Source organism: Lissotriton vulgaris, chromosome 6 (genome assembly GCF_964263255.1).
Source record: "Lissotriton vulgaris chromosome 6, aLisVul1.2, whole genome shotgun sequence".
Taxonomy (NCBI): Eukaryota; Metazoa; Chordata; class Amphibia; order Caudata; family Salamandridae; genus Lissotriton; species Lissotriton vulgaris.
In genome coordinates this window covers 735969450-735993564 of record NC_141694.1, presented here as the reverse complement: position 1 = coordinate 735993564, position 24115 = coordinate 735969450, and the positions used below count along the sequence as shown (strand labels likewise).

General features: G+C 45.7%; 1 protein-coding gene across 1 annotated transcript in view; it reads right to left on the bottom strand.

Annotated features, from left to right (window-relative positions):
• The window catches only part of TBC1D32 (TBC1 domain family member 32), a 959368-nt gene that overhangs the window by 604676 nt on the left and 330577 nt on the right, over positions 1-24115 (bottom strand). The window contains exons 15-16 of the mRNA XM_086926728.1: positions 15473-15615; positions 5182-5306 (exon numbers count right to left, since the gene is read on the bottom strand). Coding sequence (XP_086782854.1) covers positions 5182-5306; positions 15473-15615 — 268 coding nt within the window. The remainder of the gene's footprint in view (positions 1-5181; positions 5307-15472; positions 15616-24115) is intronic.

Genomic DNA, 24115 nt, shown 5'->3' with positions numbered 1-24115 from the left:
TGGTCATCCACCCGGAACTGGCGTGTGCGATCCATATAAAATGAAAGCGCACGTTTTGGGTCCAGACGATGGAGCCGCTCTTCATCCTTTGAAGGATGCGGAGACGGGAAGAAGGAAGGGAGGGTGATGGACAGCCCGATGTGAAAAGCAGAGACAACTTTGGGCAGGAAAGAAGGTCTAGTTCTCAGAACCACCTTGTCTGGATGAATGGACATGAAAGGAGGTTTGACAGAAAGAGTCTGGAGCTCACTCACTCTCCTGGCAGAGGTGATGGCAACCAGGAAGGCCGTCTTTAAAGTCAGGAGACGGAGAGGACAGGAATGAAGTGGCTCAAAGTGAGCACACATCAAGAAGGTTAGAACCAGGTTCAAGTCCCACTGAGGCATCACAAACGGAGCAGGTGGATACATGTGTGTGATGCCCTTCAAGAATCTTGTTACAATGGGGGACTTGAACAAAGAAGGTTGATCAGGCAGCCTCAGAAAGGCCGAAAGGGCAGAAAAGTAGCCCTTGATAGTGCCCAGAGCAGAGCCCTGCTGGGCAAGAGAAAGAAGGAAGAGAAGAACCTCAGAAAGAGGGGCAGAGAGAGGATCCACAACCTTTGCTGTGCACCATGCAACAAACTTGTTCCACCGACAGGCGTATACCGATTTCGTGGAGGAACGCCTGGCTGCCAGAATCACATCACAGACTTCAGGAGGCAAGTCAAATGGCCTCAACTGTCGCCGCTCAATCTCCACGCATGGAGGTGGAGGCTGGACAGGTTCGGGTGGAAGACCGTCCCCTGCTGCTGCGACAGAAGGTCCTCCTGAAGGGGCAGGCGGATCGGGGGACCGACTGACATGCTGAGTAGCTCGGGATACCAGTACCTTCGAGCCCAGTCCGGAGCCACAAGGATGACTTGGGCCCGGTCGCGCCTGATCTTCTTCAGCACTCTGGGCAGAAGTGGTATAGGCGGAAAGGCGTATAACAGACCGCAACTCCACTCGCGCCGAAAGGCGTCGCCGTGCGAGTGCCGTCTTGGAAACTCCAACGCGCAGAACTGATGACATTGCGCGTTCTCTTCTGTGGCGAATAGATCTAACCAAGGCTCTCCCCATTGCCGAAAGAGGCCTTGCGCCACGTCCGAGTTCAGACGCCATTCGTGATCCATCGAGCACCGACGGCTGAGTTCGTCCGCCCTGGCGTTCAGAGAACCTGCCAGGTGTTGAACCGTCTGAGTCACGCCCTGACGTTCCAGCCATTGCCAGAGGCGCAGAGCCTCCTGGCAAAGGGTCCACGACCCCGCCCTGCTTGTTGCAGTACCACATGGCGGTGGTGTTGTCCGTGAACACCTGCACTACACTCCTGTTGACAAAGGGGAGGAATGCTTTCAGTGCCAAACGAATCGCCCGGAGCTCCAACAGGTTTATATGGAGCCAGGACTCCGCCGGAGACCAGATGCCTCTGATCTCTGCCTCTCCCAGGTGGCCTCCCCAGCCCTGGAGGGACGCGTCAGTCACAACAACGTGCTCCGGTTGGGGAAGGGAGAGGGATCTGCCTCTGACCCAATCGCGGTCCGTAAGCCACCACTGCAGTTGTCTTGCAGTGCCCTCTGAGATCAAGACATGGTCGGACAGGTTGCCCTGACGCTGGGCCCACTGAAACTTCAGGTCCCACTGCAGAGTCCGCATCCGCCACCGGGCGTGATGCACCAGAAGGATGCAGGAAGCCATCAGCCCCAGCAGCCGCAGCGTCAACCTGACCGAAACCCGGGATAACGGCTGAAAGATGGGAATCAAAGCCTGTATATCCTGGACTCGCCGTTCCGGAGGATAGACCCGAAACTGCGCCGAGTCGAGAACCGCTCCGATGAAAAGGAGCTTTTGAGGGGGACACAGGTGTGATTTCGGCACATTGATGGAGAACCCCAGCTCGTGCAGGAGGTCTTCCGTCATCTGAAGGTGGTGGACGACTGTCTGGGGCGAGCCCGCCTTCAACAACCAGTCGTCTAGATAGGGGAAGACTGAAACCCCCAATCTGCGCAGATGAGCTGCGACCACCGCCATCACCTTGGTGAACACCCGTGGGGCGCTGGTAAGGCCGAAGGGGAGCACGATAAACTGAAAGTGCTCGTGGCCTACCGTGAACCGCAGGTAACGCCGGTGGGCCGGCAGGACGGGGATGTGAAAATACGCATCCTGCAAGTCCAACGCTACCATCCAGTCTTGCGGGTCTAGAGCAGCCAAGAACTGAGCTAAAGTCAACATCTTGAACTTCTCCTTCCGGAGGAAGCCGTTGACGTTCTTTAGGTCCAAGATAGGACGTAGACCCCCTTTGTCCTTCTTGGGTACCAGAAAGTAGTGGGAATAGCAACGACGTCCTACTTCTGGCCCAGGAACGCGCTCGATGGCCCCCTTGGCCAAGAGGGCCGGAACTTCCTCCCTCAGAAGTGCCAAGTGGTCCCCCGACACACGGTGGTTCTGCGGTGGCATGGCTGGAGGAGTAGTCTCGAAGGGGAGTGAGTAGCCCCTTCGGACGAGCTGCAGCACCCACCTGTCCGATGTTATTGTGCGCCAGTGGGAGAGGTGATGGCGAACCCTGCCCCCCACCGGCGTCACATGGGCCTGAAAGCACGGACTAGGAGGATTTAGTGGCAGATGCTGCGGGGGGAGGTGTGGCCTGACCTCGCCGCTGTCCCCGACCGCCACCACGGCGGATTCCACAGCCGCCACCGCGTTGATAAGTCTGTTGCGGCGCGTGGCTGGTAGCACGTGTGGGACCGCCCCTTCCTTGGCCATGAAAGGAGCGAAACGAACCCGTTTGCTGGCGCTGGGTCGAGAGACCCAAGGACTTGGCCGTGACCCTGGAGTCCTTGAAGCGCTCCAGCGCGTGGTCCGCTTTGTCGCCAAACAGGCGACTGCCATCAAACGGCATGTCCATTAAGGCATTCTGGACATCTGCCGAGAAGTTGGCAGATCTTAGCCAGGCGTGGCGACGAATCGCCACCGTCGTGGACATCGCTCTGCCCAGCGAGTCGGTCGTATGAAGACCACACCTGATGGAGTATCTTGCTGCGTCTCGGCCTTCAATCATAGCCTTGCCGAGCTTAGCCCGTACCTCCGGCGGGCATTCAGGCAGCAGGTCCGCGACCATATCCCACAGAGAGTGGGTGTAGCGGCCCAAGAGGCACGCGGTGTTGCAAGACCGCAGTCCCAGACTCAGGGACGAGAAGACCTTTTTGCCATACTGGTCGTACCTCTTTGATTCTCTGTCGGGCGGGGCCGACGGGAATGAGGTTTGGGAAGTGGAGGCCTGGATTACCAGACTCTCAGGGGTGGGATGGGTGGACAGAAACTTGGGGTCGTCCGAACACGGACGGTGGCGTCTGGCCACGTTCCTATCAACAGGCGAACCTGAACCACGTGCCCAAAAGAACGTCAGTTAAGGCCTCGTTGAACGGCAGCAGTGGCTCCTGTGGGCATGACTGCGGTTTGAGGACCTCAGTGAGGATGTTAGTCCTCACGGCCGCGACGGGGAGCACAAGGTTTAGGGCCTTGGCAGCCCTCATCAACACCACTGAATAAGCTGCCCCCTCCTCCGAAGCCACGGTAGGAGGCGAGACAAAGCCAGGGTTGGGGGAGTCATCCAGACCACTGGCGTCACCCAAGTCACCCGTCCAGTCCACGTCGTACTGACACTCGCGTGTCAGAGGGTCCTCAGACCCCTCCCACTCCTCTCCGTAATCTACATCTTCACCATATTCGGAATCAACAATGTAGACCAGCTCCTCGGGGTTCACAGGCCCCATCGGCGTCAGACCCGGCGTCGGACGACGCCGGTCCGACTCCGCGTCCGGAGTCGGAGAGGGAATGGGGGCGGCACCGCCCGGAGCCGGCGGCGGCGCAAGGGGTTGCCCCGATGGAATCGCGCCGGAGAGGCCGGTTGACAAGCCGGCGTCGACCCTGAGGGCCCCTGCGGCGCCGGGGCCGGAGCCGTCGGCGGCGCCGGGGCCGGAGCACCCGACGGCGGCGCCGGGCCGGAGCACCCGACGGCGTCAAGGCAGGAGCACCCGAACCGCTAGGGCCCCCGGACGGGACCACAGGGCCCGAAGGCGCCGCAGAACCCGTCGGAGGAGACAGAGCCCTCATGGCCATGAGGAACGCCTCTATCTCCTCGGGCGACGCGCCTTGCCCAGGGACCGCAGGGTATGGAGCAGGCCGCGTCAGCGACTCACGCGGAGCCGCGTGGGTGGGGCCACCCGAACCCCTGGCCGCATCGCGCAAGCGTCGGGGGGAGTCGGGTGTACGATGACAACGCCCCGACTTCTTGTGCTTCCTACCTGAGGAACCAGATGAATGGTGACGACTCCCGGAGCGCTCGTGACGGCTTCGCGACCGCTCCCTCGATCGCTCCCTTGACCTCCGGCCGGACCGGGACCGCTCTCGACGCGGGGCCGACACCCGGAGCTCGAGCAGCTTGCGGGACCGCTCCCGTCTAGCTTTATTCGTCAAGGCCCGGCAATCGACGCAGGCGTCCACGTCGTGGTCGGGGCCCAGGCACCGGAGACAGAGTCGGTGATGATCTGTGACCGACATCGTACGGTCACAGTCGTCACAGTTCTTAAAACCGGGCATCCTACCGGCACCGTAAGAAGAGTCAAAAAGATCAAAGATCAAAAAACTTGGTCAAAAGACCGGAGTACTGCACTTCTTCGATCTGTGCTAACTGGCGCGGAAAAAATAAGAGCTGACGTCAGCGCGCGGAGGCGGCGTCTATATACTCCAGCGACATCATCACGGCGCACAACGCCGACGACGGACGCGGAGCCGCAGGGGACGCCTGCAGACGACGCCTACAGACGCGTAGGGGTACTGCTACGCAAAAGTTTCCGGATCCAGACTGACGCCTGGGGATATTCTAAGGTAAGGAATCTTATACTAACCTGTTTCTTTCAGATAGGCTTAGCTAACTAGCCACTAAACTGAAACTGAAAGCCTATTCGAAACTTCAATGGTTTCTGGTAAAATAAAACAAGATAAAACGCATCCCAAGATGAGCTCGGTGGTATTTCAGGTTGCAAGACAAAAGTTATGACATTTCAAATGTTTAAAATGTACTAAGATGACTGTATGAGCTTTAACAAACTGTCAATGTCGTTATGAGAGGCAATAATGTGATTCATAAATGAGATGTTCTTACCTATCCTTGGAAGACTTATTTTTTTCCCCATACAGAAGAAGGCATAGGCCTTTGTCAATGGAGGCAATCCTCGCTAGCAGATCAGCAAAATAAGTCAAGGTGCTTTCATCACAGTTTATATGAACCTGTTCAGGAATAAAGTAAAAATACATATTAGGAATCACACTCCCATGATAGATTTTAATATCTTAACTTCAACAGTTTTGAAGAATTATAAGTACAATTATCAAATGCAAGGTGGATTTTTAGTTATTCTTCAATTTAAATGTTCTAGCAATTTTGTTGCACACGAAAATGTTCAAAGCACATTTCACTGGAAAGTTGTTTATAAGGGAACCAAGATAAAAATGTATAAAATAAAATGATCACTATATACGCACTATACTCGGCATAAAGAGTACTACTGTTTACATGTTGATACTGCTAGCTGTTAAACTAATACTTGGCCAAGTGCCAATCTGTTGATAGAACAGAAGCGGGTCATTAAAGTCATTGATATCTAAATGTGCTCCTAGCTGGTACTATGCATACCTAATTGGGATTCAGCACATGCCTTGAAGGTGTGCATCAAAAATACATTGCTAAGTGCTAGATCCCCTTTCTGACAACTTATAACGATGTGGAAACTAGAGGAGACCCAAACTTGTGGTACCACCACTTCAACCCAGGGTTGTGCAGTCAACCTTATCCAGAAAGGTTCAGCGCCCAAAGTTCTGCACCCAGGACGCTAAGTAAAGCAGATACTGCATACTCAACATTTCATAAGAAAGTTCTTATTACTGTCTGTAAAGGGGCAAACACCGCACTGGCCCAAGACACAAACTGTAGAAACATACGTTAATGAATTGGTCTGTGTGTATTTATGATGAATCTTACGTCACTTGACCGTAACAAATTAATGCAGCTAACAGTCACAAATCACAACAAGAGATGATAGAGAGACAGGCAAGAATGGAATAGCACAGACTGAAGGCAGAGGATTCACCCAGACAGTTTTGTTCGAGAGGAGGAGCCTTGATCTGACATCACAAGTCCTACTATGAGAATTGGTCAAGCACTTATTAGAAAGGCATGCAAAAAAGTTGGAGGCAAGAAGCATTAGACTTGAAAGGGAGACAGACTTCCTTTCTTTTCCAGAGAGATAATGGCTAGAAATGTTGGGGCGCTAACCCTATAAAGTGTGCGATATGTTTAAATCAACATCACTTGATTTAGATTTGTGAAAAAGTATAAATTATTCACCACTGGCGCTCATGTACAGCTTGGCCTAAACTCACCCTTCCACCAGTCTATTCAGACATTCTCCCAACACATGAGTGAATCAGAGCCATCCAAACCTCGTCCTAATTTAATTTTCTTTCTTTCCATACCACAGTTAGGTGAGCAAGAGTACTGAAAAGGCACAACCAACAAACTCTGGTTGGAAACCCTCAGCATTTGCCAGTTTACCATTGCCCTAGACGTTATGGAGAAAAACAATTAGAGTTCACCACTTTGCTCACAATACACAGTTAACACCAGTAAAATGCGACTAGAGTCCTTGTAATGATAATCGATACTGGTGAAGCCAACCCGGTTGTGTATTTCAGAGGCATAATTCCACTCTCTCTGACATAGTCTGACTTTGAAGTTGAAGTTAAGGGCTTGAATCATCTCACTCTAACCTACTGATTGCTCATATGTCCCCACTCTGCTCTGCCTGAGGCAACACCTAAAGACATGCCAGTCTGTATTGTATAAATTACAAAGAGGGGTGGGGTCGCACACTACTCACACACCGGCGGAAGTTGACCCTGAGGACTCTGGTCATTGTAGTAGAGTGTTCGCGATGCATCATCTTTCGATCTTGCTATCTTCGCTGTCTTCGTCATCCCTGGACACGTGTTTCGGGTTTTCAACCCTCGTCAGCAGGGATAGGCAGTGTTCTGGGGTCACCGATGGCTGCCAATATCTGCCAGGTATATACCTGGCAGATATTGGCAGCCATCGGCGACCCCAGAACACTGCCTATCCCTGCTGACGAGGGTTGAAAACCCGAAACACGTGTCCAGAGATTGCGAAGACAGCGAAGATAGCAAGATCGAAAGATGATGCATCGCGAACACTCTACTACAATGACCAGAGTCCTCAGGGTCAACTTCCGCCGGTGTGTGAGTAGTGTGCGACCCCACCCTCTTTTTGTAACTTAAAGCTCCCTTGAGCAGCGGGCTGACGAGCCTGGGATCCCGCACCTACGCGCCGGAGTGGTACTATACCTGGCAGATATTGGCAGCCATCGGCGACCCCAGAACACTGCCTATCCCTGCTGACGAGAGTTGAAAACCCGAAACACGTGTCCAGGGATGGCGAAGACAGCGAAGATAGCAAGATCGAAAGATGATGCATCGCGAACACTCTACTACAATGACCAGAGTCCTTAGGGGCAACTTCCGCCGGTGTGTGAGTAGTGTGCGACCCCACCCCCTTTTTGTAACTTAAAGCTCCCTTGAGCAGCGGGCTGACGAGCCTGGGATCCCGCACCTACGCGCCGGAGTGGTACTATACCTGGCAGATATTGGCAGCCATCGGCGACCCCAGAACACTGCCTATCCCTGCTGACGAGGGTTGAAAACCCGAAACACGTGTCCAGGGATGGCGAAGACAGCGAAGATAGCAAGATCGAAAGATGATGCATCGCGAACACTCTACTACAATGACCAGAGTCCTTAGGGGCAACTTCCGCCGGTGTGTGAGTAGTGTGCGACCCCACCCCCTTTTTGTAACTTAAAGCTCCCTTGAACAGCGGGCTGACGAGCCTGGGATCCCGCACCTACTCGCCGGAGTGGTACTATACCTGGCAGATATTGGCAGCCATCGGCGACCCCAGAACACTGCCTATCCCTGCTGACGAGGGTTGAAAACCCGAAACACGTGTCCAGGGATGGCGAAGACAGCGAAGATAGCAAGATCGAAAGATGATGCATCGCGAACACTCTACTACAATGACCAGAGTCCTTAGGGGCAACTTCCGCCGGTGTGTGAGTAGTGTGCGACCCCACCCCCCTTTTGTAACTTAAAGCTCCCTTGAGCAGCGGGCTGACGAGCCTGGGATCCCGCACCTACGCGCCGGAGTGGTACTATACCTGGCAGATATTGGCAGCCATCGGCGACCCCAGAACACTGCCTATCCCTGCTGACGAGGGTTGAAAACCCGAAACACGTGTCCAGGGATGGCGAAGACAGCGAAGATAGCAAGATCGAAAGATGATGCATCGCGAACACTCTACTACAATTACCAGAGTCCTTAGGGGCAACTTCCGCCGGTGTGTGAGTAGTGTGCGACCCCACACCCTTTTTGTAACTTAAAGCTCCCTTGAGCAGCGGGCTGACGAGCCTGGGATCCCGCACCTACGCGCCGGAGTGGTACTATACCTGGCAGATATTGGCAGCCATCGGCGACCCCAGAACACTGCCTATCCCTGCTGACGAGGGTTGAAAACCCGAAACACGTGTCCAGGGATGGCGAAGACAGCGAAGATAGCAAGATCGAAAGATGATGCATCGCGAACACTCTACTACAATGACCAGAGTCCTTAGGGGCAACTTCCGCCAGTGTGTGAGTAGTGTGCGACCCCACCCCCTTTTTGTATTGTATAAATGACAAGTAATTAACTCAACATTTCCATTCAAACTTTCTTAAGTAACCACAAGCAGACAAGCAGTGCTATGTAAAAAAAATGTTTAATAAAGAAACATCTTCATGTATAGACTGCTCTCTTTATACTCAAATCCCTTCCATCACTCTCCATATAAGTGCTTGGAAAAAGTTTATGTCTTTTCTAGCATGCTTCCCCATCTTTAATTCCACCTTACACAGCTACCTTCCTTAAATCTCTATTTTTAATTACACCTTCCTTGCCATTGCTCTCTACTGTGACAAAACACTACAAAGAAGCCAGACTGTGACACCCTCCCACATTATCCTTTATTTGTTTGCGCATTTTACTCCTGTCTCCATGCCTTACCCCCACTCCCCAATTTCTAAGTTGCCAAGATCCGGATTTTCTTCCGACAACCTCCTAATTTCAAGTCCTTTTCAAAGCACTGAATCCTCTCAATGTAAAGCTCTGATTGCGCTTCTATTCTAAACCCCCTGCTCTATGGCCACTACCCTGAGGTTCACACCTAGAGATAAGCCAGACCATACACGACAAACAGCCAGCATGGCTTAACACAACACAGTGTAGACAAATAACATGATATGTTATGATAACGTCCTTTTCTTGCCTCTCGTATATCCTCCTTACCTATTTCCGGTGTCCTTCGTCCGTATTTCCTGAGCCCCACTTACCTTTCATACCCCTCCTCCATTCTATTTCATCCCCACTGAGTTTATGACGTTAAGGCAGCACTAGTACTCCACAAACCTCCAATATGATAAAGCACATCTAGATGGATTTCTAGCAACAGTCTTAAATGTAACAGCGACAAGACTCAAGTTCTGATCACTGGGCCCTTCCACTCCATTTATTCCTCACTATGATGGTCCACTGAAGTTAGGGCTTTACCACTCTCCATTGATTATATCTAAAAATCTAGGAGTCCTATTTTAATCTGCTCTTTACTTCTACACTCAGATGGACTGCTTAACAGCCTCTTGCTTCTACCAGCTTTGTATGCTCAGGAAGATTATTGCCCTGCTTCCTATCTCAGAAAGGTGGCAATTTAAACTCCCTCTATCTTCCGTATTGACTACTGGAACTCGCTCTAACTGAGCACTCCTGTCTAGATCACTCATAGACTTCAAGTGTTCACTACTACTTGGTCTTTCCCTATAGTCTTCTGCCTCTACTCATCTCCTGAAGTTAAACTGTCTTTCTTTCACCACACGCCCAATCTTCAATTCCCTTTATCTGTGCTATTACACCTTTAATAACTCCGACTCCCTCAATCTTAGAAAGAAACATCTTCAGTACTGCCCCAATTGTCCTCTCAGTTCTTCTTCTGCTCATCTGCTCTGTCTCCAGTGTTGGACGGGCTTGTATTAGAGGTTGCATCTTCGTTTTCCTGGCTGCCACCCAATGGAACACTCTCCCATTTCAAATACGAAACTATCAGGAGCATCTCTGTTTTGCAGAAAAACCTTATACCTATTCAGCCTAAATCTTCCCACTCTTCAGCCAGATTGTTAGTGCTAGAACACCCCGGGGGTAACAGCGCACTCCCCAAAACCAGTTCATCATCATAGATAGTGAGAAACTGGGGGAAGTCAGGCATATACCCTTTCAATTGTGGTAGACCTCAGCAGCCATTAGACCTTAGAGCTGGTCAGATTCTCTGAGAGGAACAGGCCTTACAATACCTTCGCGTTAGAATTTGTCGTAAGGATGCCAATCTTTAGGAGGGAAATCTGGTCCGTGCTCAATCGGCATTAGAAGGCCAAATGCAATTTTGGTTGGGCATTTCCCTGGTAACTACCAGAAAGATAGCTCTGGCAAAGATGGTGATGCAGCTACGGCTGCTCTATTACTCTGCAAATGTCCCAGCTTTCCCTCTGAGAAAATTATTTGGGAACTCCATAGTATACTCGTCAACCTCATTTGGGGATCTGCCCGCTGGCGCGTCTTGCTTTGCAAACACCAGTTACCGGTGGGAGAAGGTGGTCCCGGGGCCCCTTCCTTCGAAACAATATTACTTGGCTGCTCACCTACAATGGCTGGCTTGCTAGCCACTCTCTGCAGGATGCTGGTTTGAATCGGGGAGTAATGCAACCTGGTGACATCCTTCACTTCTCTAACTCCATACCAAAATGAGCCCTACACCCACCCATATCAGTAGCATTGATCAGACACTGTGTCAATGGAGTATTCAAACTCACGCCCAACTTGGACCCATACGGACTGAAATTCCCAACTACGGACTACCCAGTTACAATCGCCTTTTGACACTCACAGACTTATGGCACTGGCATGACAAAAACATCTCTGTCCTGGGTGACTTATTCTTGAATGGCTAGTTTCCTACTTTCCATCAGCTCACTTCAGAGAGAGGCATCCCTCCACGTCAATTTTGATTGTATACACAACTTAAATAGTCTACAATAGGCTGTGGGAGAATATCCGAGAAGAAACACAAACGCATGCAGTGATAAAGAAACTATTAGCGATGGGCGACACTTAGTTACCTGCCTCCACAAAGCCCAAAGAGAACACATGCTCATGCCACGTGCACAACTTTGTAAATCCTGGAAAACGGACATCGTTCAGAGTAGCTATTCGTTTTAAATACCTCACTTAGGGGCCAGATGTAGGTGGCCAAATACCTGTCGGTAACAGCCGATTTTGGCAGTTACTGACTGGTATTTGGAGTCTTAGATGTAGAAGGCTTAAATTTTACAGAATCGGTAAATTTACTGATTCTGTAAATCTAGATGTAGGTGGCACTGAAAACAGTGCCACAGGCCCTTAAGAATTTGTAATTTACGACAAAATAATATTTCGTGGTAAATAACGAATTCCAGTGTACATGCACATCTGTGCATGTACACCTGTGCCATGTGGCACACATACATGCCCTAAGGGCATGTATGTGTGTCACATGGCACACAAGCCAGAATCAGAGGTGCAACAGGGTGTCAAAGTGACACCCTGTCCCCCTTGACAATTCGGTAATTTTACCGAATCGGTATTTACCGATTTCGGTAATTGACATTGATTCCTATAGGCCTCAAGGCCCATAGGAATCAATGGCAATTACCGAATCAGTAAATACCAATTCGGTAATTACCGATTTTTTTCCTACATCTCATTTACCGAATCTAGAATACCGAATCGGTAAAATTCGGTATTCTAGAGTTGGTAAATGAGATTTACCTACATCGGGCCCCTAGTGTGCCGAAATGCCCATTTCAAAAACATTCAATTTTCTATCTTCCATAAAGCCTATCTCACACCGGCAAAGGCGAATCGGCTGAAAATATGAAATTACATCGCATGCAACACAACGCATGCCATTACAACGTGGTTGTAACAAAGCAAGTGCTGTTACAAAGCGTTACCATTACAACGCAAACTTTTACATCGCATATGCCTTTACCACACATGCCATTACAATGCAAAGGCATGCGTGGTAAAGGCATATACTTTGTAAAAGTGGTTAAAGTAAGTAATGGTGTATATATATATATATATATATATATATATATATATGTATATATAAATATATATATATATATATAATATATATATATATATATATATATATATATATGGTACTCCGGTACTCCGAAACGCATCTAAAATCTGATCTGGCTAGTAATCCCCAAATCACATTCAGGAAGAGTAGATCTCTCAAAGATGAACTCAGCCACAATCATGTTACGCTCACTAGGAACATCATTACCAGAACCGGATATAGGTGCTGTAGAAAATGCAAAGCATGCAAAGGCAGTGTGAATTGTGAGAAACTGGTGATTCCAACCACGGGAAGGGAATTCTACATAAGAAAATCCCTCTCCTGTGACACCACTTACTGCGTGTACATTTTGATATGTCCATGCAACAAGTGGTATGTTGGTAGCAGCAAACATACAGCTACTAAACGAGTGTTGGAGCACTTACGGGCCATCAGGAACAAAACTAAAACCTACCCTGTTGCCCGTCATTTTCAGTCACACCATTTTGGTGATGAGACCAAGCTCCGGATGGTAGTAATTGACAAGGTAGATCTTGGCATGAGAGGGGGGAACCGAGAACTGTCCCTGAGGAAACTTGAATCTACTTACATTATCGATTTCGAAAGCACTGAACCTGGTGGCCTAAATGTGAATGAAGAACTTGCAATACATTTACAGTAAGATATATAAGTGACATTTTAGCTTGTCGGCTCTGTCTTTCGGTAATTTTAACCTTTTTCTTTCAGACTGTTACAACATGTTTTGCAGTGTAGGCCGTGTGTGAAGGAACTATCTGGTTGAAAGAAACAGAGCACCCTCCATTAAAGCCCACTGGGGCTAGGACTTTCTGATGGTACTCTCTGGGAATGAACATCAGGGCGATGGACAATTGCTTAGAAACGCCCACTGGGGCATCATTGAAACAGTAACAGTATTATGATGTACATTGTGGCATCGCCCACTTGGGCGTGAGGTCTGGAGTACCTTGCACTGTGAAATGTTAAACGTTGGATGTGTACTTTAAACATTCACTTTTTAACTTTATTTGGTTTCTCACAATTGCACCTGGATCTGTCATAGTGTTGTTATTTAAACGTTTGACATACCAAGATGGCCGACACAGTTACAACCGATTTGTGTATACCTGCAAAACAGTCTCTTTTCTATTTTGTTTACACTTGTTTTGAGATTTAAAAACTGATGTTTGTAGGCGAGATTGTTAGCGTGATCAAGGCTTAATCGCCGAAACGCGTTGCTATTTGCCATTAAATCTATCAATTATTGCACAGAAGAGGTGTCCGTGCTATCATTTCGTACTGAGGTGATTTGTGGAAAGAATTTGTTGGGACCGCTGGTGCCCAGCACGGACCGCCCGCTGACAGTGCTTCTCCACTACCAGCACTCGTGGAAAGGATATATATATATATATATATATGTATATATATATATATATGTATATATATATATATATATATATATATATATATATATATATATATATATATATATATATATATATATACATATACATATATATATATCCAAGTCAATCGTTTGTTGAAAAAATTCTTGAAACAACGAAGTCACAGCCACTTCCCCATATCCAAGTGGGTTTATTTAAATTTCATTTTAGCCATATCACTCGACGCGTTTCGGAGTACTAACTCCTTTGTCACGGGCTTGTGACAAAGGAGTTGGTACTCCGGTACTCCGAAACGCGCCGAGTGATACGGTTAAAATGAAATTCATTCAAACAAGCCAAAGCTTTCTATTTTAATAAACTGGCTGCACACATGTGAGCTGCTCAGAGGTAGCTAGAGAGCTACAGGAGATCACAAGCTACTGGTTGTAGACCCCTGCCCTAAACCCTAAAATTACCCTTGACACCCCAAAACCCCTACCTACCCTAAAACTTAAAATTACCCTTGGCACCCCAGAACCAAAATCCACCCTGAACCCTAAAATTAACCTTGGCACCTCAAAACCTATACCCCTACGCCCCAAAAGCCAAACCCACTGCCACTCGGACTTTGCTGCTCCGCGCCACTCAATGTGGGACTGCCTCGCACTATACTAGTTCTGGCAAGCAGTACAGTCTACTCGCTGCAACGGGCTGAACTCCTGGGAAACCATTGCCCTTGGCATTTACGGGCATACCCAACAAAATAGGGTGGCGGCCCGCTTTGGGGAGCTTGCGCTTCTCTTGGCCAAGGGAGAAGCTAATCTGCAATGGCAAACACAACTACCCCCTCTAGCTGTATCCTGGCAGTACACTTAAGATGCTTGGTGGAAGCCAAAAGCTAGGTGATTTGCAGAAAAGAGTTGAGGGGTCTCCGTAAGTACCAAATTTCAATAGAATGGGAGGCCATGCTGATCCATCTACAGGTGGTTGTTAGAGATGACAATCTTCCACCTTAGGCTACACACTATAAGCTCTCCCCTAAAAAGAAAACCCCCTGCACCAAAACGCTTACATGCTTCTATCGCAGGCGGGTAACCCTGATACATTGTTCTGATCTCCACAACTAGAATTACCCCCTTATTTACCCATCACTCTGTGCACTCTATCACAATAGATGCTCTGACCCCTAGCATAGATGCTTCCACCAACGAGACTAGCCATCTTTCAGCCCTTACCACATTTTTCCACTTCTGTCACTCACAAGCCACCACTACTGTTCATATACTTTTAGTTCCATAGTGTCCATTTGCTTAACTCTTTTAGAATTTTCACAAAAACTGCAGAGGCCTGACAATGCTACCATTCATTACCATTTCTCTTAATGTCTGCCTCACTACAACTATGTTACTTCTGTTAGCATCGATTATCTGGCTGCTATTTACTCGCTGTATTGTAAAATGATCATTAAAAAGGTTACAAAAATACTAGGTCGTGAGTATCTGTAAAACTAGCAGTTCAAATATAAACTGTGCATAACAATATGCAGAAAATGTTTTCATTCAGTTAATTAAACAGACAGCGACATTTTCGCCAAGAACCAAATACAGGGCCTGTGTAAGTGGGGTGATCCACTTGCATGTGTCATGGGCTGCCAACTATTGTTCTTGAGGGTGCTCCATCATTTGTAAAGACTGATGGAGCGGATTACACTGCACTCAGAGGATCATACTACCAACCTGCTTTCCTTTCAGCAATGACTGGATGGGAAGCAGAAGGGCATCTACTACAGCAGTCGTGTATAAACACTCTGTGGCACACTCTTTCCGATCGCAAAGAAGGCGCAGGGCATCCATCACCAGGCTGGTTGGAGAGTAGGATCCTACAATAAAAAACAGAAAGGATTTCCATGAAAAAGAAGGTGCACAGACTTCACAAATTGCTTCTTGTTGGTCCAGGGTCCACCGTAGTTTTCTAATAGGCTCCAATATAGATTCTTTCTCAATCAAGTAATTTTTTGGGCGGGTGCTCTGCTTGGATAGAACTTTGCACTACATAGAGAGGCTAAGATGGACCATATGAGCCATAACGTTTGGCTCTTTGTCTGAAGTCATTGCTCTTCTTGCCTACATTATCCCCAAACTACTTCACACCATAAGCGGCATGTCCAATTTCTTTGACTGGGATTAGATGAAAACAAAGGAAAAATCAGCCATGCAAAGTGTATTATTGCACTCTGATCCTCCCAGGGCAAACATGACTGAATAATGTGAGTTGAACCATCCAGGTCATGAGCTAGAACCACCACGTGGGCAACAGTTTTGAACAATAATTACCACAATAAATTTTGCTATTTGGGAAAATTTTCACCCAGATTACCAGACACCAAAAGCTAAAGTCTTTGCCGCTTCAGTAATCCTCTTTGACTTGAGAGACCTACACACACATTGGTAGCAAAGATTACCAAGAGTATGTTACTGTATACTTAGTGAAACACACCTCCTACTTAAGAACAGGTTTCATAGAGAAAGTAGTAGAGCTTGTTTCTTCAAAATATAGGTAATAGGATTCTTAAAATCTGTATAAGATGCTAGATAATGAGTCTTATGCTTTGGTCCTTTTGGAGAATGTCCATTGATTTTATCATGGGCATCAATTTACTTTGGAATGCTTGAGACTCAGACACAGAGTGCATAGCCATAGATAACACAGTGGCGTTCTTTGTGAATCCTTTCCTGTATTGATGCGTGTTGCAAGGAGCCTAGGGGTTGGAGAGTGAAAGACGGAGCTCCTCATCCCATCAGGTGAAACCTCTAGCACAGCCCAGCTCTCAAGTTCGGGCCCAGAGACGAGATGTCTGAGAGCATCTATACTATGTATTTGATCATAAGCACGCCGCTCGAAAACATCTGCAACTTCTGGTTCTTGGAGCTCCATGGCAGACGTGTTATCAAGCAAAATCAAGCACTTTCAAGTGACATTAAGTAATACTAATTTGACATCAAAAGAGGGCCAAAGACTTAACTAAATGAATTATCTATTTTTTGTCTGCCCTAGATTTGGTCAAAAGGGGTGAGAGAGGGATTAGCTGACATAGCAAGAGAACTAAACGATATTGGATCTTTCATTTCTGCACTGTCTCCTATCCTTCATCTCTCTGCTTTACAAAAAGGGTTTGTGAAAAAGACCCAAGCTGTTTTACAAAGTATTGGCTTTGAAATATATATATATATATATACATATATATATATATTTTTTTTTTTCGCTCCACAAATGCCGGTAAAGAGACCAAGGCTGTCTTGGGCGGTCCGAGTTCCTAAAGCCGGCGCTTTACAAAATCCACTCCCAGGCTCCCTTCCACGCAGGAACCACTCGGACACTTCAGGTGCTGTTGAAATATTTATTCAGCAAGGGAAAAACTACGCGTTTCTGGGATTAGCCCTTGATCACGCTCCCGAAAAAACCATAGGTTTGACACCAGTTATAGTTAGCTGGAAATTTTACTGACATAAAACCATTGAAATTCCCACGTTATAGTTAGTTGGACTCACTATAACTTGCGCGCCTGCAATGCACTGCTAATGACGTCACATATTACATCACTCATGACATGACTAACTAGAACGTGGGTATTTCAATGGTTTTATGTCAGTAAAATTTCCAGCTAACTATAACTGGTGTGAAACCTATGGTTTTTTCAGTGAATTTCATAGGTTTTTTAAATGCTAATTCCTAACTATATATAGAGCCTCAAACCTATGTTTTTTTCAGTGAATTTCAAAGGTTTTTTAATAGCAAATTTCTATAGCTATGAAATATAATATTTTTTATAATGAATCCTTTATTGTATATTTATGTAATACTATTTTTTTTATGTATATTGTTCATATTTATTTATTTATTTTTTGCCCTGGAGCGCTCCCGGTGCGCGTACCGGTGAGCGCACCGGTAAGCGCTCCTAAATTTTGGAAGTTAATTTACATAGAAAGACTTTCACGAAATATAGAATAGGCCCTACTACATACCAGTCCCTACCATTTTCCCAAATTTGGTAAAATTCCATTGAGCCATTTGGGCTGTAGCCCTGTCTAAATATCCTGAGGTAAATTACATGACAAAAACACATATGAAAGTGTTAGAATTTACAACCAATTAAAATTTTACTTTCGATTTGTATTTTTATGTGCTGACATTTGATTGGTTATGTACATGAATATATATGAAAAATGAGAGGGAAATACAGCCATTTTGACTAGTACTACCTGAGGTACATTTGGAAAGGATTTTCACTCAAAACTTCAATTGCTTTCACAAAGGTAAGTTGTTAATTTGTAAGGGGGACTATGTTGTGCACTTTAAGTTAATTTGGAAAAACGTTTTCTGATAGTTATTTACTGTCCCTCTGTTATAGTTATAGATTGAGATAGGCTTCTCTGTTATAGTTATGGATTTAGTTAGGCTTCTCTGGTATAATTATGAATTTACTTAGGCTTCATCACATGCACTTTATAATAGTTCTACTTCCTGCCTGAAACCATACACTGCCCAAAGATTACTTCACTGTTAAAAACTCAGAAGTACCTGTCTGAACTTAAACCCAACAGTACCCTAACTCTACTGATATAATTATTTTTTATGCAATTTACAGAAAGAAAATGGAAGGGAAAGAAGAGTCCAATAATATTTCTTTCGAAATTATGGTTGAGAACAATCCTGAGGAAAATATAGTTGACTTGGATTTCATGGATGAGTCTCTGGACGAACAATTAATTGACTGTTTGGAAACAATAGAATCATGCAATCAAAATTATGAGGAGATTCCAGACAATCTGATGTTGGAAGTTTTATTAAATTTTGAAAATTCTGAAGAATAAATGTATATTTAATAATTAAAAAGTGTTTGAGACATTATTCATTTTTATATGTAATTCATTAAGTAGTACCAAAATGATTATAATTTAAAGTGAGACTTATAGTATACTATGCAACTTTTTTGTGTTACATAGTAAGTTTGCTCATAGTTACATCCTTTCTCCCACTATATTATCTCCAATGTGTATTTGACATCTCTTTTTCATCTCCTGCCTCCTTTCTCTCACTGTCTGTCTCTAATGCACCATATCACCGCCAATTTTGTGTAGATTCAGAAGAGAGTAAAATGTAATACTTGAAAACATTATAAGGGAGCAGGGTAGACTACCCATGATCCCCTAGGCCTTCTCAGTGAGTGCTTAAAGGATCTGTTTCTGCTTTCCTGACAGACTATGGTATGGATTCCATATACCACAATAACTTCTGTAACAACATGCAAGATATCTACAGAGGAGACGGTGTACATTGAATTTAAGACTCTGCATTGGTACCTACATGTTGGTACTTAAATCACCCACACACCACAACAACTCTATTCAGAGCTACCCTACCTCTAAGCACTTTAAATTATTATTTTACCGTTTCACTGGGTTTTCCCCATGGTACGCTCCCCGGTACGCTCCCCGGTCCGGTGCGCGTACCGGGCGCTCCCCCGTGAAAATCAAAACAAATATATATATATTTTTGTCCCCGCGGGCCCTTTTATGGCCCCCACATCAAACCTAGGGGGTCGGGGGGGTCTACCCTGCCCCCTTTTGGTCATTTCCCCCTTTGTTTTTGCCACCTCTTGTGTCTCGATCCTACCGAGACACAAGATGGCGGCCGCTCCGGACTGTTTGGAATGTTGACAGACACTCGAGAGCCAATCAGCTTTCCGCTCGCGAACTCGTGTAGCGCGCTGGAGCGCGTCCCGGTGCGCGTACTGGGGCGCGCTTATAGATTATATATTTTTTTGAACCTAAATTACTCAAAATCCACTAGAGCACATATCTTGAGACATAGCAAAGGCACATCCGGCTACCAGTCCCTACAATTTTGCCAAGTTTGGTGGAAATCCATTCAGCCGTTCGGGCTAAAAGTGAGTCCAACCGCCCTCTGGAAATTAACATGGGGAAAACACGTTTTGGGACCCCCCTTTTATCTCGGCCCCCGCTTGACGAATCCCCCAAAAACTTTCAGGGAAGGAGCGGAGAGCAGCGAGGTAAACTTCAGGAAATTTTCAGGAAGATTCCTCAATCGACGCCAAAGTTATTCTCAATAGAATGTTGCGGTTTCCCTATAGGAAATAATTCTAACTATAACTACCTACTGGTGACCGCCAGTAGTGTGTGTGTGTATATATATGTAGTTTGCCGATGCAGCTACATTGGACTACGGACTCTGACTCAGCCCACCTGGAGGTGCCACCAATGGCAGAAGGAATGGCTACATATCAGTTGCGCTGGCTGGAAGTGTTGCTGTTAGCTGGCATTTGATAAAGACAGCAATGTCGAAACGCGTCATGCCTCATGCTTCTAAGAAACTCAAGCTGCTTACCTGAATTCCCCTTTGTGTCTCTCCGGTTCTTCCTATGGCAAGAATCATTTGTGGCATTTTATGCGCGCTGGCCGAGGCGCGCTGGAAGAGATCTGCCTTACAAAGTGGACAGAGTGTTAAGGGCAGCTTCGGCAATCTTTGTTTCTCCAGGGTACTGGATTTACTCTGTTCTATCGCACCCAGAACCAGCCTTGACGCCGCTGCACAACAGCAGTCCGTGACTGCATGGAGGAGTCGTGAGTCACTGCAGCCGCGAGTTCAGGTTGGCTGGCTTTGGGATACATGAAGGCAAGGTGTTTTGGGGACACAGGAGAGAAGCTTTCTTTCTACTTCGACACTTTTCGGCAAACCTGAGCCACGTTCCTAACTCTCTCCAGGACCCAGAAGGGACACTCGGAAGCTGAGGGGAGACGCTTACCCTGCACACCACGAGAGGTGTATGCTGGGACATGTAGTTTGCCAATGCAGCTACATTGGACTACGGACTCTGACTCAGCCCACCTGGAGGTGCCACCAATGGCAGAACAGACGGCTACATATCAGGTGCGCTGGCTGGAAGTGTTGCTGTTAGCTGGCATTTGATAAAGACAGCAATGTCGAAACGCGTCATGCCTCATGCTTCTAAGAAAATAAAGCTGCTTACCTGAATTCCCCTTTGCCTCTCTCCGGTTCTTCCTACGGCAAGAATCATTTGATTGATATATATATATCAGTTCCCAATTACACAGTAGAAGCGGATAACAACCAGGACACGAACCACACGGCAAGTTTCCAAAATTAAGGTGCTTTATTCTCCCATCAGACAGACATGACACGTTTCGTCCGGTTACCCCGGACTTGATCACATGGCATGTCGTGACCACCATAGTGCATATATACTGTTTCCAATGAACTTCAGCTCCTCCCTTCTTTACAAAGGATATAGAAAACAGACTTTGGCGATTTATCTAAATATAAATATAAATAGATACATGCAATTTAATAAGTGCATAAATACAAGAGTCTTTCCCTCCACAGATATGGAAAAAACGGAGCGAAAATTTGGGACATATATACAATTAATAATACAAGGTGCTGCAGACATAATGGGCAAGTGCCCGTAATTACAAAGGAGAATATATCCTAAGTGCACCGTATATAATTGACAAAAAACGTCCTATTTAGCATATAGTCCAAAGCTGAAAAATAACAACAATAAGGAGCCCATATAAAAGGAGAAAACAGTTAAATATTCTAATTTGTTTAAATAAACCCACATAGTGCAAAATAAAAAATCTAATCAATATTCGAATCCTTAATAACTGATAAGAAACAAATTTCATCAATTTTTCACATCATATTCAATGACGATACATAACAATAATTCATATGTCCAACAGTAATATAACCATTTCTGTGTCTCTTATCATTCACCTATTTAAGGTGAAAATGATTAGTGCAAAAAACCAAAGAGAATCAAAGTATCCAATCATAATTACAACATATTCTCATATCTTATTCATATTAGTTACAATTAATAAAATTACAACTATAACATACCTCTTTCTCTCAGTCATATAGTGTCTCAATATCTGGATGTGTATATAAAGAGGCATCAGCGATATAAAAGTGGCAAGTGCAATGAAAAAGGATCAAAACATGGCCCTGATTAAATTGTTTAGGACAGTTTGTATGCCAAACCCACACAACATAACTGTCCATCTATGTGCAAATAGCAAAGCGCAAACATTCCACCCAAAAGACACCAGATAAAAACCAGTACAACCAAATAATTGGTAAAACTCGTTAAAATCCAATATAAATAAGGTAAAAAATTCCCACAATACCATCTACACATATAAAAGCTCTGAAAGACAGTTATAAAATCTAGACATAAAAATCATCCATAGTTCAGAAAAATCAAGTAAAATTAAGATAGCAGCAAATATACAACAGATTCATAATATTTCTAAAAGTTCAGCTCAGAAACATTATAATTTTATAAGTCTTCCCCTGTGTTTAATCCATTCGGTATCTTAGTGTCAAATTGCATGATATATCGACTTTCCAGCTGTCTAAGTTTTTTATCCCTGTTACCTCCTCTTAGTTCTTTGGGCACCGCATCTAATACAAAATAAGTTAAATCATTAAGATTATTATTATGTGCAAGTTTAAAATGGCGGGCCACAGGGTAGCTGGCGTCCGAATAGCTCGTAAGTGTTGTAAGATACGATTAGCCACAGGTAACTTTGTGCTGCCTATATATTTGAGTTTGCAAGTGCACTCGAGGACGTAAACAGCAAATTCAGTTTTGCACGAAAAAAAGACCTCTCAATTGATATAATTCTGTAGAGAAAGCATCTTGAACTTCCCTTGTATTAGTGTCAAATTTGCAAGCTCTGCACGAGCTGCATTTATAGAAACCTTTTCTGTTAGTTAGCCAGTCACTCTGAAGCTAGGGCATCAGTGGTTTTCCGACTAGGTGCTTGTCTCAGCGCTGCCCGATCGCGAGTGAACCGCGATCGGGCAGCGCTGAGACAAGCACCTAGTCGGATTGAGTCCTGAGGACCCGCTGTGCTTCACTTTGAAACAAGATTGATCCATATTATCCAGACGCACCCAGACCTGAGACTATGAACCAGTTGATTGGAAAACCACTGATGCCCTAGCTTCCTTACAACACTATGGAACCGACGCAGGTCCATCCTCAATAGGCCACTGGACGGCCCTACATGAAGCGCTCCTGCACCTCTTTGTCCTGAAGAAGACCCCAGCTTGAGGCTCCAATCAACCCTTAACCCAGGGGGTCGAAACGTAGACCGGATTGCTTAGTACTTTCTTAACATAGGAAGCAACCCATTGAGTAATACGGATCCTATGTTAAAGAACAGAACGGAACTAATGAACTATATTAGTCTGTAAAGGTTGCACTTGAATACCACTGTGATTGTAATAAGGTCACAACACCCTTTACCCAGTCCTCACATCCACCCAATCACACCCAACCCACTCAACTGTCTCCTTTTCCTTGTCACTTCGAGCGCATTTTGTAAATATTTAACGTGTATTATAATCTTAAGAATTGTCTCCACAAGAACATTGCTTTACAAAAAAATATCTGAGACTTATGTCCTGCTGTCCTCACTTGATCCAATGAAGTAATTGGTATTTTTCTTTCTTTATTGTTTGTGGTTTCCATTTCATTAGTGTGAATCACAATGTCACAGTAATGTTGAAATAAATGCTTTTGTGTACTACATATTGGTAAATCTTCGTTAAATAATTCCTTTGAAAATTTATTCATGATTAACTCTTGACCAGAATCTATAGAACCTGACCATCATATACGTACCTATGTTAACTGACCCAGGTCAGAGAGTTCTTAGGGTATACCCCATTGAAACCTCACTTCTTTTCTGACAAGGCACACCCAAAATGTGGGAGACCTATAATTTTCTCCTTGGCTAGGTTCCCACGATCCATCATGTATGGATTTTTGTGTTGTACTTTAATGTATTTTTTAGTTACAGCATCCAGGCAGTTTATATTCCACCTTTAATTCTTCACCAAAGCCACTACCAGGTTAAGTTCTGCAGGATCTTCATTGAGCCTGACCAATTTTATTAAACTACAACTTTTCACTCTGGCTACTCTTATTCAATCTTTGGCTTTATGCTCGTGTTCAAGGCAAACAAGACTCAAGTGAGTGCTCTTTTCAAAAATGACTTCCAAAATCTTCAAAAGAATTTGAGTCTCTTTCAGCAGTTTTCTCCCGGATAAGCAGTAATTACTTAAAACTGAATGGTAGGAAAAAAGAAGTTTCTGCTTTCAGAGGTCCTTCCAGTCCCTGGTCCACAGGCTGCTGGCTGAATGAGCTTGGAATAACCCTCGCCCCGGTCAGCTCTGCTAGAAATCCTGATTACGGTTTTTAGGGCAATCGCTCATCATCAATTCCATTCAACAGATAAACATCTGCTTCCTGCTTTTATTATATA